Source organism: Schistocerca gregaria, chromosome 1 (assembly GCF_023897955.1).
Source record: "Schistocerca gregaria isolate iqSchGreg1 chromosome 1, iqSchGreg1.2, whole genome shotgun sequence".
NCBI lineage: Eukaryota > Metazoa > Arthropoda > Insecta > Orthoptera > Acrididae > Schistocerca > Schistocerca gregaria.
In genome coordinates this window covers 1,130,732,672-1,130,751,626 of record NC_064920.1, presented here as the reverse complement: position 1 = coordinate 1,130,751,626, position 18,955 = coordinate 1,130,732,672, and the positions used below count along the sequence as shown (strand labels likewise).

Below are 18,955 nucleotides of genomic sequence, written 5' to 3'. Positions count from 1 at the left end.
AGTCTATTTGCGAATAGAAAAGGAAGGGAAATGACTACCAGTGGTACAAGGTACCCTTCTTCATGAATCATACAGCAGCTTCAACTGTATGTATGTATGTATGTAGATGTAGGTGTAGAAGTAGACTCTCAAGTATTTCCTTAATCACACTATCCCAAGAGCTGGAAGTGCACACTAGAATCTGTGTTGATATACTTGATAGAATGACAGTGCCAAGGCACTGTGCTGCAATAGCATTTTACCTCATCTATCATAAGCATGTGTGACACTTATGCTCAATACTCTGGTCCTCAGCAGACCTGATGATCTGGACGATGTATAACATGCCGCAAGGAACTGAAATCATCCTTTACAGATTCTAAAAGGGCCCTGATCTTAGTTCGTGGTTGAAAACCACACTTCATACCATGAAACTTCCTGGCAGATTAAAACTGTGTGCCAGACCGAGACTCGAACTCGGGACCTTGCCTTTCGCGGGCAAGTGCTCTACCACTGAGCTACCCAAGTACGACTCACACCCCGTCCTCACAGATTTACTTCTGCCAGTACCTCATCTCCTACCTTCCAAACTTTACAGAAGCTCTCCTGCTTGGTAGAGCACTTGCCTGCAAAAGGCAAAGGTCCCGAGTTCGAGTCTCCGTCCGGCACACAGTTTTAATCTGCCAGGAAGTTTCATATCAGCGCACACTCCGCTGCAGAGTGAATATCTCACTCTGGACACTTCATACCATGTTCCTGATGAATACAACCAATCCTGTTGAAAATTCCACCTGTGTAACGCTAAGAGGCTGTTGACTTCAGTGCTATCCTATTATTTTCATGACTCACCTGATTCATAGTTGGTTGATAATGTAACATGCATCTCATCTGTCTTTCAATATAACCATTGTGGTGGAAAGTGGAATATAGGTGGGCTAAATCAACTAACTAACTTTCAAAGTCTGAGAAGACATGGGCCTTATAAAACAAGGTATGAAGTATCCCTTCATGCTGAGCTGATTGGTTTCTACTACCAGCCTAAGACTACAAATGACTGTGAACTGACCTCCTGTAAAAGGACTGTCCAATGTACAATCAACCATCCTGCTCTCTCCTTGGTCAAACAACAGAGCCAGTACTATATAAACTCACCTCTTGGTAATTAATATTCCCCATCAGTAACTAGCAGTGCTATTTGTTTAAGGTGCGTGTGTGTGTTATCTTTCTGCATGTACCCCCAAATACCAAGATTTAAAATTTCTCTTCACAGTGCAGTCTCATTGCATCTGTGCCTTCAAAATGAAGGGTTGTGTACCTGTGGGAGTATTAGACATTGTCGAAGACATTGCCTGACGGCATCCTCATTTTATACGCCAGGAGAAACCCAGCTTCCACAACAATACTGTATAAAGTAGGGGAAATTTTGTTTTTGAGAACTGTCTTCAGAGATCTTGGAAACTTACACTCACTTCCATATAGATTTAAAGATATGCTAGCATTTCCTCTATGCTTTGCCCATGTATGCATTCAGCACATGTATTTAACACAACTCCTCCTCCCCTCTCTGTGTCCACCTCCTCCTCTCTCTGTCTGTCCATCTCATCCTCCCCCCTCTGTCTATCTCCTACTCTCCATTCTCTCTGTCTCTCCATCTCTCCATCTTCTCCTCTCCCTCTTTTTGTCCATTTCCTCCATCCATTCTTTCTGACCATATCTCCCTCCTCCCAGCCTCTGACTACACCCACCACCCCTCTCTCTTTCCATCTCTGCCTGTCCACCTCCCCTCTACATCTTCCATCTGAGTCATGCATCTCCTCCTCCTCCCCTCTTTCTAAACATTTCCTCCTCCCCCTCAATCTGTCCACTCCCTCCTGTATCCATCCCAACCTGTCACCAATCAAGCTGATCAGCCTGTGTAGCACCTGCTATATAGTTCAGTAAAGCAGACATACTATTCCAACAACAAGCTTGTCATACACAGCAGCCTACACATCAGGGGCTCAAAAATAATTTATTTCGCTCTCACGCAAAGCAGGTCAATACAGCAGGCTGACACTACAGCAACACAGCACACTGTCATGAAGGGCAAGCTACATGTCAGGGAATTGGAAAAACCATTTCTTGCCTCTGACCTGTAGGCTACCCTGCACAACAAGTTGATTTGGCTGGCCAATAATGTCCCCACACAACATGACTGTTGTGCTGGGTAACTTGCACATCAGGGGCTGGACAAACACGTTTTTGCTCGTATCTCTGCCCCTACCAGAGTTAGGGGGTTATAAACCTCGCAGTATTGATACGTGTGAGGCCTGATGTTTCCATGCCGAATTTGGTTGCTTTATACATCGAAGAAACTGGTACAGGCATGCATATTCAAATACAGAGATATGTGAAGAGGCAGAATATGACGCTGGCATGTAATCAACATTTAAGTGAGTTTGAAAGTGGTGTTATAATTGGCACATGAGCAATGGGACCCATCATCTCTGTGGTAGCAATGAAGATGGGATTTTCCCGAATGACCATTTCACGTGTGCATTGTGAATATCAGTAATCCGGTAAAACGTCAACTCTATGACATCACTGCAGTCAGAAAAAGAACCTGCAAGAAAGGGACCAATGACAACTGAAGAGAACTGTTCAATGAGACGGAAGTGCAACCCTACCATAAATTGCTGCACATTTCAATGCTGGCCCATCAACAGGTGTCAGCATGTGAACCATTCAACAAAACATCATTGATATGGGCTTTCGGAGCTGAAGGCCTTGCATGGACCCATCAACACCAACATTGGACTGTTGACAACTGGAAACATATTGCCTTGTTGGATGAGTCTCATTTCAAATTGCATCGTGTGTATGGGCATGTAAGGGGAAGGAGACAACCTCGTGAATCTATGGACGCTGCGTTTTCATGCTGATGGTGGCTCTGTAATGGTGTGGGGAATGTGCAGTTGGAGTGATATGGAGCCCTGATACATCTAAATACGACTCTGACAGGTGACACATATGTAAGCATCCTGTCTGGTACCCTGCATGTCCAGTGTGCATTCCAACAGATTTCGGCAATTCCATTAGGACAATGCGACATCCCACACATCCATAATTGCTGCAAAGTGTCTCCAGGAACTCTCTCTTGAGTTTAAACGCTTCCGCTGGCCACCAAACTTACCCCCTCCCCCTCTGCACCTTCTGTCCTGCCCTCCATCTAAACTGCAACACTTGACTGTCCACCACTCCCACCATACTACCCCTCCCTCTCCCTGCCCCAGCCTCCTCCTTACCCCCACCCAGTCGCCATGCACTGGTGCTGCTGTTTGCAGTGTGGTCTCAGCTCTCTGAGACTGCAGACGTGTGTGCAAGTTGGGTTTATGTGTGTGTGTGTGTGTGTGTGTGTGTGTGTGTGTGTGTGTGTGTGTGTGTGTTTGTGTGTCCACTGCTGACAAAGGCCTTACTGGCTGAAAGCTTTAATTGTGTCATTTTTTTATTGTGCCTTTCGCAACTCAGCATCTCTGCTATATGGCAAGTAGCAACTTTCCAAGCCGGCCGTGATGGTCTCGCGGTTCTAGGCGCGCAGTCCGGAACCGTGTGACTGCTACGGTCGCAGGTTCGAATCTTGCCTCGGGCATGGATGTGTGTGATGTCCTTAGGTTAGTTAGGTTTAAGTAGTTCTGAGTTCTAGGGGACTTATGACCACAGCAGTTGAGTCCCATAGTGCTCAGAGCCATTTGAACCAACTTTCCTTCTCTGGTACTGTTACATCCCATCCTGGATTTTCCATTGTTTGATTTTTACATTTTCACTTTCACACAAGCACAACTCTCACACACATGGCCACTGTCTCTGGACACTCGAGCAGAACTATAACTGCATGAAGTGGGGAGGGGAAGGTATAGTAGAGTAGGGGTGGGGAAAGATACTGTGCTGCTTGTGGGAGCATGCAGCTACATGTACAGGCAGGACAGGGCTGCTAGATTTAATGTCAGAAAGCTGTGCTGGAGGGTGTAGGATGAGGGATGGGAGGGAAGTAGAGATGGGAAAAGACTAGTAGAAGCACTGATGGGATAGGACGCATTTGTAGTGCTGCATAGGAAGCATAGAAGGGAATATGTAGGTGGAGAACAAGGATTAGCAAAGATTGTGGGCGGGGATGACAGAGGGTTTCAGGAGTGAAGGATATGTTGTAGGGAGAGTTCCAAGCTGCATAATTCAATAAAGTAAGTGTTGGTAGGAAAAATCCAGATGGAACAGGCTGTGGGCAGTGTGTTCAGCAACTGGCTGCTCCAGCTGTTTCTTCGCCACAGTTCAACAGTCACCATCCTTGGACAGACAGCTTGTTAGTTATCATGCCCATGTGGAAAGTGACACAGTTGTTGTAGCTTAGTTTGCAGATCACATGGCTACTTCTACAGGCTGACCTGCCTCTTATGGGGTAGGAGATGCCTGTGACAGGACTGAATAGATAGTAGGGGGGGGGGGGGTATGGACAGGTTTTGCATCTAATTCTATTGCAGGGATTTGAGTAATGAGGCAAGGGATTGGGAGCAGGGGTGGAGTAGGGTTGGACAAGGATATCACATGGGCTTCGTGGCTTCTCTGTCTGATTGAATGGTCATGGCCCAATTGTGGCCAAGAAAGAGCTGAACATGTTGCCAAACTTGATGCATGTCACTTTAATGAATGCTTCACAAACTGTGCCCTCCAGATTCTTCCTACCAACACCAGCTTTTCTGAATTGTGTAGGAGGGAACTACACTATAACATATCCTTTGTTCCTATAATCCCCGTTTCCTCAACCTCCATTACTCTCTGTCTTCCACTACTGTCCTCTTCCCTGCTCCTGCCATAGCACTGTGCATGCCTTCTATCCCACCAATTCACCTCGAAGTCTTTCCCAACTCGTGCCCTGCTATGCCTTCCCTTTACCACTTTGTGCCCCCTCCTTACCCACACCACCCACCCCAACACCCCAGAAAATTATTAGAGTTTTTCATTGTGCCTGTCTGCATCTCAATGCATCCTCTATATAGTGAACAGCAATCTATCCTTTCCATATTGTTAATATAAAATATGAAGTGCCAAAGGGCTCAGTACAAGGCCCTCTTCTGGTTTTGATGCATGCAAATGACCTTAAATATTTCTATCTACATTCAAAAGTAGTTCTGTACACAGTTGACACATCCATTGTGTGTAAAAAGGATCATTTAATGACTAGAGACCCACTGTAATAACGTGACAAATGAAATTATTCAACTGCCTGGGAAGGGGGATGGGGTGGGAAAGGACACTTTAAGAATTAACCAGGAGAGATACATGAATTCTGCCTCATGCATTCCTACATTCTGCATTTCCCTCAGCCTCAGACTTGCACAATATTGTGACACTGTCATTTCATACAAGTGCAATCATACCAAAATGACTACTACTGAACAAACATCACATGGTTTGTGTGTCAACAGTGTGCTTGGTTCATACAGCTATTGCCCTACAGAGGTACATCATTTTCAGCAATAGGGTTTTTGCTGCTACTTCACTACAGTTTTGTAGGATCTCATAGATTGGCAAGCAGAGCTGAAGCAAATATGCTATTTGACTGAAGGGTACCAATTTCTGCAAACTGAGGACTGGAGTGAAACTGTTTAAGTGAGAGTGTTTCAAAACATTTGATAGAATAATAATACACTGAGAAACATCTCACTTTAATTCCTTGTTAGGAACGCCTTAAATGAAAGTTCTGTATCTTATTTTGAAAAATATGCAGTCGATTTTGTAGCCAAATATAAAATAATATTATAGATATGGATGAGGAAGTTAAGGAAACAGTGGCTTTAAAAAGAGGGATTTGATGAAAAGCACTCACACAGATTTGCATCAGGATACTTTGGCCTAGATATTAGTTCATGAAAAATGTGAGAGTTTAGAATGCTAATGGCAAAAGATGAGTCATCAGAGTGTTTAACAAGAGGCAGTGGTTCCCCAAACCATAATGTTATACAAGGATTTCACTTAACAACATTCTGATAGGAGGATATGCCTTCAGTTCTTAATTAGTAAATAATTTCCTGTTTGATAGAGCACCTGCATGTCATTTATGGTAATGGTAAATCTAAATTCATCTATAAAATGATGGATTGTTTCTCTTTCATCATCACAACTAAATCACATTACAACTGGCTATGCAGCCACATTATTATTTATTGCTGCTGCTTTTTGAAGTCAGACTTTTAAGGCTGAAGTGAATGTCACTTACCTAAGTGTCTCACTCTCCTTAATGCTGTCCTCATTTGATTTAAGAACTTTTGCTAAGTAGGAACTAACCTCAAAGCCTTCCTGGCAGATTTTAACTGATGGGTATACAAGATCACTCCATGTTACATTCCCACTTTTATAGGCACTAAATGCTTCCCAGTAACCTTTCAGTTCACCGGGCACAGCAGCAGCCATCCCACCTAGAATTGCACATTGAACACATGATTTTAGTTAAATATTTTGTGTAGATAACAGATGTAGATGTACAATAAACATAGAAATGGATCATTTTCATTGAATAGCTGAACTGTACCCCATTAAAAATATTTAAAAATATGTGTGTATTTTTTAAAAATGTATTGTTTGAAAACAAAAATTATTTTATAGACACTTGAGACAGACAACTGTTGGCTAAAGGAGGTTGGACTAGAATTATTTAAACAGTCATATTATACAGAAGGTATCATCTGTCAAAGACTACAGGTTATTTCACAGAGGTGCAAATTTCACAGAGGTGCACAAGATTTTCACTTTTGTGTTACAGAAACCTGTAGACAATTTAAATAAAGAGAGGAGTAAATATGACAATGAACCATATAGTTAAGGTATTCAGTGGTCAGTAGCTACATATATAAAACTGAAAACATTGTTAAGATTCTGGATGGTGTCCTTTATCAGAGCTGACGTATAGAATACACAAACATAGCCACATACACATATGGTTTAAGCTTTCTGATGTTGCAGGTCAGCTGGAGTGAGGAGCTGAGATTGTTGAAACTGATGAAAGGGGAAAAGGGGCACAAAGGTGGTGGACAACTGAAGGTATATTTTGCTGTCAACTGGGAGGGAGAGGCAGCAAGGAGATGGGACAGAAATGTGGTAGTGGTGTAGGCAGGGGGAGCTGTTTGTGGCTCACACTGAAGTGAAGAAGTGTATTGGAAGGGGGAGCTAGAACAGAGGAAAAGATAGACTGCACTGAATCTGGTGTTGGAATGAAGCATCTAGATGTAATGGGTGGCAGAGCAATGGCTGAAGTTGAGTATGCTCAGCAGTGTGTTGTGTCACTAGGTGATGAATTGGTCTTTGCCACAGTTAGTCAGTTATAAAATATAAATGTACGCTGGCCATCTACAGGCTTTTTTCCTGTTAAAGTGGCATATTATTTGTATTCAAGAATTCCTTTCTGGAATATAAGCAGTTGTTAAACAGAAACATTTTTAATCTATGTTTGAAAACACTGTTGTGCTTTTAATTCCATAGATAGATAGTCAAAGAGTTTTATAGCTGCACTTTCTGTGCCAAAGTTAGAGTGCCCATTCATTTAGGTGGCCAGCTGATTAATGGGGTAAGTGGTCATGCCCAAATAATTGGCTGTGCAAAAGTTGCTGCAAACAATTGGCTGTGCAAAAGTTGCTGCAAATCTGGCATATGAAATGACTGCTTTCGCAGTTGGCTCTGCCTCTGATAGGGTAGCACATGCTTTTGAATGGATTACAATAGCATGTGCTTAGCAAGTGCATAGAGAGGGTTCACATCTGGTACTTCCACAAGAATGTAACCCATGCGGCAAAGATTTGGAAGTATGTGTGGCATAAGAATGAAACAGGATAAGTTGGGTGAACATTGGAATACCACTCTGAGTGACTTATATAGAGTTGTGGGAAAAGTGTCTCTCATTTCCAAGGACAATGATAGGAATTTGAAGCACTAGTGAAGAATGTGTTAAGTTGCTCCTTTCCAGCATGATATTGCTTGATGAGGAGGGTGTTCCTTTGCAGCTGTTTCATGTGGGTAGTTGGAGGAGATGGACCTGTGTGGGTATAGCATGGGAGATCTGTTAGCAGACAGGTCTATGGGTAGTGCTTGTTTGTGTATGATGTAGAAACACTTTATGCAATTTATTAAATAATGCAAATTTTAATGTTTTACTAACACACTCAGAAGTCATTGCCATGAGCTTACACTACCAATTGTTCATATGTGTTCAATTGTTTCATTGTAATAATGTCACAATAAGAAAATCACTGTATGATTACAGCTCACAAGAGTGAGACTATCGACCAAGTGTTATGTTAGTTCATTAGCCACTTCAAAAGGAGTAAGAGAAAGTTGAATCTGTAATTTGCAACTACTAGCTACACACAGGCATCAGTTCATTGAAGATACATGGGAATTTTGTTCTTCTAATTTCCTATCTCAGAGCACAAAGAGCTGGCTGTGGTGAACAGTGATCTTAATTTGGATGAGTAGTGTGGGTACAGATGGGGAATGTGGTGAGGAGGGAGAGGGATAACAGGGTAGGGGTGGGAGAAGTACTGTAGCACTGTTTGTAGAAGAGTGTAGGGACATCATAGGTACAAGGTGGGCTCTTAGGCGCAGCCTCAGGAGGTTGTGCTTGTGTGGTGGGGTGAGGGTGTGTGAGAAGAAAAGGGGAAAGGACTATGTAGGTGTGCTTGCAGGTCCCCATTCCACTCCTGCTACCAACCTCTTGCCTCATGGTTCATTCCCTGTGATAGATTCAGATGCAAGACCTGTGCAATACATCCTCCTGCTTACACCTACTCCATTCCTGTCACAGTCATCTCCTACCCCATCAAAGGCAGGGCCACCTGCGATAGCAGCCATGAGGATACTAACTTGGCTGCAACTACTATGTGACATTCTACATGGTATAAATTTCTCAATCATATGTGAGGGTTGGAACTTAAACAGTGGCAACTATTTATTCACAACTGATACAAAAAGAGTTACATGTTTTCACCTGTTACTGTCATTCAAAGTAATCACCACTGTTGTGTAGAAACCATTACCAGTGATGTGGAAGACTTAGTATACCATTAGCAGACCCTGTTCTGTTGATGGTGTGAATGGAGCGGTCTACTGCCTGGAACAGTTCTGAAGCAAATGCCATGAAGTGGTTCCTTCATCTTCAGAATCAAATCAAAGTCACAAGGACTTAAATCCAGGGAGTATGGTGGATGGTACAGTACTCCACAGTCACATCGACCAAACAGAGCAGCCACAGCTTGTGCTGTATGTGCCTGTGCACTGTCGTGCAAAATGATGGGTGGGTTGCACAGAAAGTATTGACGCTTCTTTTGCAAAGATTGTCACAGGTGATGCTCCAAAAACAACAGTAATACTGTGCACTGACAGTCTTCCACAGAGGAATGTAATGTTAGAATAACACCATCACAGTTGTACCCAAGAATCTCCATAACTTTCACCATACTGGTGCTCTGATGCACTTTCAACTTTCGTGGTGACCCATAATGATGCCACTCATTGGACTGGTGTTTCAATTTTGGCTTCATGCCATTCGCTTCAGAACTGTTCCAGATATTTGACAGGCAGCAGACTACTCCATTTGCACCATCAACAGAACAGGCTCTGCTAATGGTATACTACGCCTTCCACAACACTGGCAACAGGTTCTATACAACACTGTCGACAACTTTGAAGGACAGTAACAAGTGCGAACATGTAACTCTTTTGTATCAGTTGACAATAAATAGTTGCCACTATTTAAATTCCAACCCCCATATAAGATCAAAATTTAAATATCATTTCAGACATTGCAATGTACTCTGGATGTAAGAGAGTTACCTGCAAATGACAAAAAAAGTTCTTTGGGCTGGGATTGATATGCTATTGTGTTGACACTTGTCTTGACACGATTGTTCTTCAAGCTATTAAATCATTCTCATTCACTGCAGAAGTTCAAGGGTTGCTTATTCAACAATGAAGTTTTTGTTTCAATTTCACTACATTACTATAGGATCTCATAGATCAGTGTGCAGATCATCTAGGGCATAGAACATGTCAGAAAAACAAGAATACACACTAAATACACTGAAGTGCCAAAGAAACTGCTATAGGCATGCGTATGACACTGTGCTTGGCAATGCTATATAACACAACAAGTGTCTAGTACAGTTGTCAGATCAGTTACTGCCTGCTACAATGGCAAGTTATCAAGATTTAAGTGAGTTTGAATGTGGTGTTGTAGATGGCGAACAAACAATGGGACACAGCATCTCTGAGGTACTGATGAAGTGGGGATTTTCCCATATGACCATTTTACAAATGTACCAAACTGTGAACATCAGGAATCTGGTAAAACATCAAATCTCTGACATCGTTACAGCTGAAAAAAGATCCTGCAAGAAAGGGACCCACAATGACTGAAGAGAATTGTTCAGTGTGTCAGAAATGCAACCCTTCTGCAAATTGCTGCAGATTTCAATGCTGGGCCATCAGCAAGTGTCAGTGTGCGAACCATTCAATGAAACACCATTGATACAGGCTTTTGGAGCTGAAGGTCCACTCATATTCCCTTCATCAGTGCATGACAAAGGTTTACACCTTGCCTGGGCCCGTCAATGGCAACAATGAACTGTTGACAACAGGCTGTTAATTAAGTGTCCATCTGTTATATGACCTGGTATTTGCACATGCACCACTATAGTTCATAAAAATTGCTTTTAAGTGTGTGGTATTTAAGTTTCTTATCTAGCATTGTAGCAAATGCCATATATTGTGACCACATGCTATTATCTTATACTATTTTCTTTAATTTATGGTTCAGACTGCATATTTATATGATAGAGTGTTAGTGAAATACTATTTATGCATTTATACAAGAAATATAAACCAAAAGATACAACTCAGACAGGGAAATACTTTGGTATATTAGCTACGACAGTAACAGCACACAGAACAGTGTTTGAGTAGAGTAATTCTGTTGTTGTGATGGTAAAAAGTTTGGAGAAATTCTTTCTGAAACCTCTTTGTAATTATTTTACACATTTGTGTGTGTGTGTGTGTGTGTGTGTGTGTGTGTGTGTGTGTGTGAGAGAGAGAGAGAGAGAGAGAGAGAGAGAGAGAGAGAGAGAGAGAGAGAGAATAATATACATAAAAGAACATTTACAGAATTAATATTCATTAACAAACTCAGATAATTACGCACTGAGATTAACATCAACGATAACTGTTGTGTCGCAACACACTCTACAGTCAGTTTTTGGTTTAATTACCCTCTCATATTTCATAGCCCCCATACCCAGTCACCAATCACCTCTGTCTTGTGCATACAGCTAGCCACAGCGTCAATGCAGCTGCTGGACGTGGTGAAGATGTTTCTGCATCAGTGTCTCCAGGTGTGATGAAACTTGTAACGTCTGCATGGTGTATTGCAGAGGTGAAGATAGGACTACACTAGCTTGATCCAGTCAATAGAGACCTATGTGGTTTTGCCATTTTGAAAGGTCTTGATGGTGTTGACTCCTCAACACAACACCAGGAAGGGACCACTGTACAGTGGTTGGAGTGGCAATTTGCTTGATTTGTGATTTGTCTTGCCTAATTTACATCATGGTGATCACTTGAATAGGCACATGGTTTGTCAATTTCAATTTTTATCGGCATCATGCCTGTCATACCCAAAAATGTTAATAAAGCTGTTTCTAGGTCACCAATAATCTTGGTGGGCAGCATTACAGTGTGCCAGAAACATTGCTCTCCTAGGTCCTCCTGGCTCTGAACAATTGATTAGCTTCAGTTGGTATATTTTGGGATTTAACCAAGGGCTTTGACTGTGTGAACCATGAAATGCTCCTTTCAAAAGCTGTCTATTATGGTTTAAGAGGCACAACGGGAAAGTGGCTTCGATCATTCCAAACTGATTGAAAGCAGAGGGTATCATGCTCCAAATCAACACTAAATTTAATAAATTAAATTGGTTGTGCCGTATTCTGGAGTTGAGAAAAATACTTAGTACAGCAACTTATGCTCTGTGTATTGTAGCAGCGACTGCAAATACTGAAGCTGTCAAGGCTGCTTATTTTGACTATTTTCATTCATTGTTGTCATGTGGCATAATGTTTTGGGGAAATCAACCAACGAGAAATAAAGTATTCTTCACTCAGAAAACAGCAATCTGAATTCTAAGTGGAGTGTGTAGAAATCATTCATGCAGAAATCTTTTTAAATGACACAAAATATTAACATTGACCTCACAATGTATCCTATCCCTTATTCCATTACACAAAACCAATAGTGATTACCATGACAATGACACAAGGTCAAAACACGTGTCGCATGTGCATTGAAAAAAAAACTTGGGCCTAGAACAAAAAGAGGTAAACTACTCAAGCAAAAAGATGTTTAATGCTCTTCATATGGGCATAAAAAATCTTACTATTGTAATACCATAATTTAAAAATAAATTAAAAGAAAATCTTCTGAATCACTCTTTTTATTCTCTTGACGAGTTCTTTGACATAAAAACTTCTATATTTAAGTCAGATATGGCACATTGACTTGTAATATTTGCTGTTACCACTTAGTAACTGAACATGATGACCTATGTCAGAATAACAATGTACTTGACTTCTAGAAAGTTTTATCTTATTATGGAATAATTGTAATTTATTATTGTATTGTCTTATACATCTGTTTTACTTTAAGAAATGCCTATGCTTGTAAATGTTAACATTGTATCTATTAGTATCTATAAGTAGGCTAATGTTCTCATGTATAATTATGACTCATACCACATCCATACAATTCTCTAGTATATGGGATTTTTGGAACACAAATAAATAAATAAAATGGTGTCTATCATATATCATGTGTGCTGTCAGAGCTCTGAAAGGGTTTTGTTAATCTTTTTTTTCTTGATAAAGTACTTGTCTAAGCCTTTGGTCTGTTGATTCTTTGCTGTGAACAATTAATACAGCTTTCCAAACAAGGTAAACTTGATGGCAAGGGAGTTACACACTAATGTCTGACACTAATGCTGTCACCCAATGGTCTAAATTACTGATCACTAGTGTGAATTGTTCTCAGTCGGCAGTAACTTGTTGGTGCCCGATAATATTTTCTATAACTGTGAATCAAATAGTGGGGCCAATAACTGCCAATGCAGAGTGGAAGAAGTGCTTGAGCCAATAGAGAGGCAGTTCTAGCTTCTGAGGGCAATTGCAAGGCACAAGAAATGCGTGGACAGTCAACAGTTTCAAATCTCAGTTACAGTCACTTCCCTGGGGTAGTGGAAAGATCAAATTCATAGTGGTGTGTAGTTGACACAGTTGCCTGCATTTTTTGAGCTGAAGCAGGATTGTTTACAGGTTTAGCATTCAGTTCTTTGCACTACACTGTGTCCACTTTTTGTATTGTAAGAAGGGAGAGATCCAAAACCTGAATTTCATTGCAGATTTGTTCAATCTCATTTATTATGGCTTGTGTGTTTTCTATCCTCATTATGCCATATTTAACTGCAAAAAAGGGCAGTCCAAAATTATATATGTTTCCTCCTTGGCAGGATCACAAAATATATGGGTATGTCCGTAAGGCTCACACACAACTTGAAATAATGTACACAGAAATAAAGCTCACAGCATTACTTTATGCTTCTAGCAACACAAGTATACATTCATAAATGAAGACAGATAACTTGACACTGAGACTACCTTCAAAGATAACCCTTGTACCAGCTGTATCACAATATACATTCAGTTTGTAATGGGACACCCTCCTCTAACACTACCTTTTTTTCTGTATAGACATAACTGATAACAAAAACATTCTCTGCTGTTTAACTAAAAGAATTTCATATGATTTTGTATATGGTGTATTATATTTCACATTAAAATGTATAAAAATAACTTAATTTGTTACACTCTGTACGTACAGTAAAAATTATTCTTCTTTTAGAAATATTTGAAATTACAAAATATCCGGCATACTTAAGGATCATACTAATAATTGCACAACCTCATACGAATTATTAAATTTATTTCTGGACTCATTTATAAAACAATGATATAAGTTGAAGATTCTTCTTTTGTCAAGAAAGTTTGTAAACTCTTTGGAAGTTGTGAGTACCGTAGAATGTTAGTAGCAGTGGGCATGCCTCTGGAGGAAATGCTCGTGTTTTTAATTTTGGCTGCAACAATGTAACTGATGGTTTTATGAAAAAGGAGATTGTGAAGTCAGTGTGAGATTGAAAAATGTGACAAAGAATAAAATAATAGTTGATGGTGACTTTAATTTACCTCTGATATGTTGGCGAAAATACATGTACGCATAAAATATCATCCGAAATTGTGCTAAACGCATTCTCTGAAAATTATTTTGAGCAGTTCGTTCATGAGCACACGCGAATAGTAAACGGTTGTGAAAACTGACTGGACTTCTTAGCAAACAAATAATCCTGACTTACTAACCAGCATCATTGCCATTATAGGGATTAGTGAACACAGGGTTGTTGTAACGAGATTGAATACTGTAATCCCCAAATCCTCGAAAAATATACCTATTCAAAAAAGCAGATAAAAATTCATTTGGCGCCTTCCTGAGAGACAATCTCCACTCATCCCAAATTAATGATATAAGTGTAGACCAGATGTGGCTTGGATTCAAAGAAATAGTAGTGGCAGCAATTGAGAGGTTTCTACCAAATAAGGTAACAAACGACAGAGCTGATTCTCGTTGGTACACAAAACGGGTTAGAACACTGTTGCAGAAACAACGAAACAAACATGCCAAATTTAAACAGACGCAAAATCCCCAAGCTTGGCGATCCTTTACAGAAGCTCGAAACTTAGCGTGGAATTCGATGCGAGACGCCTATAACAGTTTCCACAACGAAACTTTGTCTCAAAACCTGCCAAAAAGTCTAAAGATATTCTGGCTGTATGTGAAGGAGCAACAAGAAACAATCAATGCCTTCTCTGCAAGATAACAATGGAGATACTATCAAAGACAGTGCTGCCAAAGTAGATTTACTAAACACAGCCTTCCGAAATGCCTTCACAAAAGAAGACGAAATAAATATTCCAGAATTCGAATCGAGAACAGTTGCCAACATGAGTAACATACAAGTAAACATCCTCAGAGTTGTGAATCAACTTAAATCACTTAATAAAATCAAGTCTTCTGTTCCAGACTGTACAACAAGTAAGTTCCTTTTGGAGTATGCTGATGCATTAGCTCCATACTTAACAATCATATACAACTGTTCGCTCCACTAAAGATCTGTACCCAAAGACTGGAAAGTTGCACAGGTCACACAAATATTCAAGAAAGGTAGTAGAAGTAATCCACTAAATTACAGGCCCATATTGTTAATGTCGATATGCTGCAGGATTTTGGAACATATATTGTGTTCGAACATTAAGAATTACTTCGAAGGAAATAGTCTATTGACACACAGTCAACATGGGTTTAGAAACATCGTCCCAGTGAAAAACAACTAGCTCTTTCTTGACATGAAGTGGTGAATGCTATTGACAAGGGATTTCAGATCGATTCCGTATTCCTGGATTTCCGGAAGGCTTTTGACACTGTACCACACAAGCGGCTTGTAGTAAAATTGCGTGCTTATGGAATATCATCTCAGTTATGTGACTGGATTTGCGATTTCTTGTCAGAGAGGTCACAGTTCATAGTAATTGACAGAAAATCATCAGGTAAAACTGAAGTGATTTCAGGCTTTCCCCAGGGTAATGTTACAGGCCCTTTGCTGTTCCTTATCTATATAAACGATTTGGGAGACAATCTGAGCAGCCGTCTAAGGTTGTTTGATGCTGACATTTATCGACTAATAAAGTCATCAGAAGATCAAAACAAATTGCAAAACGATTTAGAAAAAATATCTGAATAGTGCGAAATGTGGCAGTTGACCCTAAATAACGAAAAGTGTGAGGTAATCCACATGAGTACTAAAAGGAACTCGTTAAACTTTGGTTACACAATAAATCAGTCTAATCTAAGAGCTGTCAATTCAACTAAATACCTAGGTATTACAATTACGAACAACTTAAATTGGGAAGAACACATCTACATCTACATCTACATCTACATCCATACTCCGCAAGCCACCTGACGGTGTGTGGCGGAGGGTACCCTGAATACCTCTATCGGTTCTCCCTTCTATTCCAGTCTCGTATTGTACGTGGAAAGAAGGATTGTCGGTATGCTTCTGTGTGGGCTCTAATCTCTCTGATTTTATCCTCATGGTCTCTTCGCGAGATATACATAGCAGGGAGCAATATACTGCTTGACTCTTTGGTGAAGGTATGTTCTCGAAACTTTAACAAAAGCCCGTACCGAGCTACTGAGCGTCTCTCCTGCAGAGTCTTCCACTGGAGTTTATCTATCATCTCCGTAATGCTTTCGCGATTACTAAATGATCCTGTAACGAAGCGCGCTGCTCTCCATTGGATCTTCTCTATCTCTTCTATCAACTCTATCTGGTGCGGATCCCACACTGCTGAGCAGTATTCAAGCAGTGGGCGAACAAGCGTACTGTAACCTACTTCTTTGTTGTCGGATTGCATTTCCTTAGGATTCTTCCAATGAATCTCAGTCTGGCATCTGCTTTACCGACGATCAACTTTATATGATCATCCCATTTTAAATCACTCCTAATGCGTACTCCCAGATAATTTATGGAATTAACTGGTTCCAGTTCCTGACCTGCTATTTTGTAGCTAAATGATAAGGGACCTATCTTTCTATGTATTCGCATCACATTACACTTGTCTACATTGAGATTCAATTGCCATTCTGTGCACCATGCGTCAATTCGCTGCAGATCCTCCTGCATTTCAGTACAATTTTCCATTGTTGCAACCTCTCGATACACCACAGCATCATCTGCAAAAAGCCTCAGTGAACTTCCGATGTCATCCACCAGGTCATTTATGTATATTGTAAATAGCAATGGTCCTATGACACTCCCCTGCGGCACACCTGAAATCACTCTTACTTCGGAAGACTTCTCTCCATTGAGAATGACATGCTGCATTCTGTTATCTAGGATCTCCTCAATCCAATCACACAATTGATCTGATAGTCCGTATGCTCTTACTTTGTTCATTAAACGACTGTGGGGAACTGTGTCAAACGCCTTGCGGAAGTCAAGAAACATGTCATCTACCTGTGAACCCGTGTCTAATTCTAAGTCTCGTGGACGAATAGCGCGAGCTGGGTTTCACACAACCGTCTTTTTCAAAACCCATGCTGATTCCTACAGAGTAGATTTCTAGTCTCCAGAAAAGACATTATACTCGAACATAATACGTGTTCCAAAATTCTACAACTGATCGACGTTAGAGATATAGGTCTATAGTTCTGCACATCTGTTCGACGTCCCTTCTTGAAAATGGGGATGACCTGTGTCCTTTTCCAATCCTTTGGAACGCTTCGCTCTTCTAGAGACATACGGTACACCACTGCAAGAAGAGGGGCAAGTTCCTTCGCGTACTCTGTGTAAAACCGAACTGGTATCCCATCAGGACCAGTAGCCTTTCCTCTGTTGAGCGATTTTAATTGTTTCTCTATCCCTCTGTCGTCTATTTTGATATCTACCATTTTGTCAACTGTGCGACAATCTAGAGAAGGAAGCACAGTGCAGTCTTCCTCTGTGAAACAACTTTGGAAGAAGACATTTAGTATTTCGGCCTTTAGTCTGTCATCCTCTGTTTCAGTACCATTTTGGTCACAGAGTGTCTGGACATATTGTTTTGATCCATCTACCGCTTTGACATAGGACCAAAATTTCTTAGGATTTTCTGCCAAGTCAGTACATAGAACTTTACTTTGGAATTCATTGAGAGCCTCTCACATAGCACTCCTCACACTACATTTCGCTTCGCGAAATTTTTGTTTGTCTGCAAGGCTTTGGCTATGTTTATGTTTGCTGTGAGGTTCCCATTGCCTGCGCAGCAGTTTTCTAACTCGGTTGTTGTACCACGGTGGCTCTTTCCCATCTCTTACGATCTTGCTTGGCACATACTCATCTAACGCATATTGTACGATGGTTTTGAACTTTGTCCACTGATCCTCAACACTATCTGTACTTAAGACAAAACTTTTGTGTTGAGCCGTCAGGTACTCTGTAATCTGCTTTTTGTCACTTTTGATAAACAGAAAAATCTTCCTACCTTTTTTAATATTTCTATTTACAGCTGAAATCATCAATGCAGTAACCGCTTTATGATCGCTGATCATAGAAACGTTGTGGTGAAGGCTAAACAAAGGCTGCGTTTTATTGGCAGTACACTTAGAAAGTGTAACAGACCTACTAAGGAGACTGCCTACACTACACTTGTCCATCCTCTTTTAGAATGCTGCTGCACGGTGTGGGATTCTTACTAGGTAGGACTGACGGAGTACATCGAGAAACTTCAAAGAAAGGCAGCATGTTTTGTATTATCGCGAAATATGGGAGAGAGTGTCACAGAAATGATATAGGATTTGGGCTGCAAATCATTAAAAGAAATGCGTTTTGCGTTGTGACAGATTCTTCTCACAATATTACAATCACCTACTTTCTCCTCCGTATGTGAAAATATTTTGTTGACGCCGACCTACATAGGGCGGAACGATCACCACGATAAAATAAGCGAAAAAATCAGAGCTCGTACAGAACTATATAGGTGTTCATTTTTTCAACGCACTATACAAGATTGGAATAATAGAGAATTGTGAAGGTGGTTTGATGAAACCTCTTCCAGGCAATTAAATGTGATTTACAGAGTACCCATGTGGATGTAGATGTAGAAAATTTAAGAAATAAACAGGCAAATCTTCATCGGTTATTTAGTCATCAGGGACCCCACAACATTATAAATGAAAATTTCAGCCACAAGGATGTACCTGCAGATGCAAGAACTGGAGCCAACAACAAGAAGAGAAAATGAAGATAAGTAAAAGTTTT

The 18,955-nt window shown here is 40.7% G+C and overlaps 1 protein-coding gene across 3 annotated transcripts in view; it reads right to left on the bottom strand.

Moving 5' to 3' along the window:
- The window catches only part of LOC126283989 (scoloptoxin SSD14-like), a 399,534-nt gene that overhangs the window by 44,851 nt on the left and 335,728 nt on the right, over positions 1-18,955 (bottom strand). For all 3 annotated transcript variants that reach the window (XM_049982525.1, XM_049982532.1, XM_049982515.1), the window contains one exon: positions 6,230-6,428. In XM_049982525.1, the coding sequence (XP_049838482.1) occupies positions 6,230-6,428 (199 nt within the window). The remainder of the gene's footprint in view (positions 1-6,229; positions 6,429-18,955) is intronic.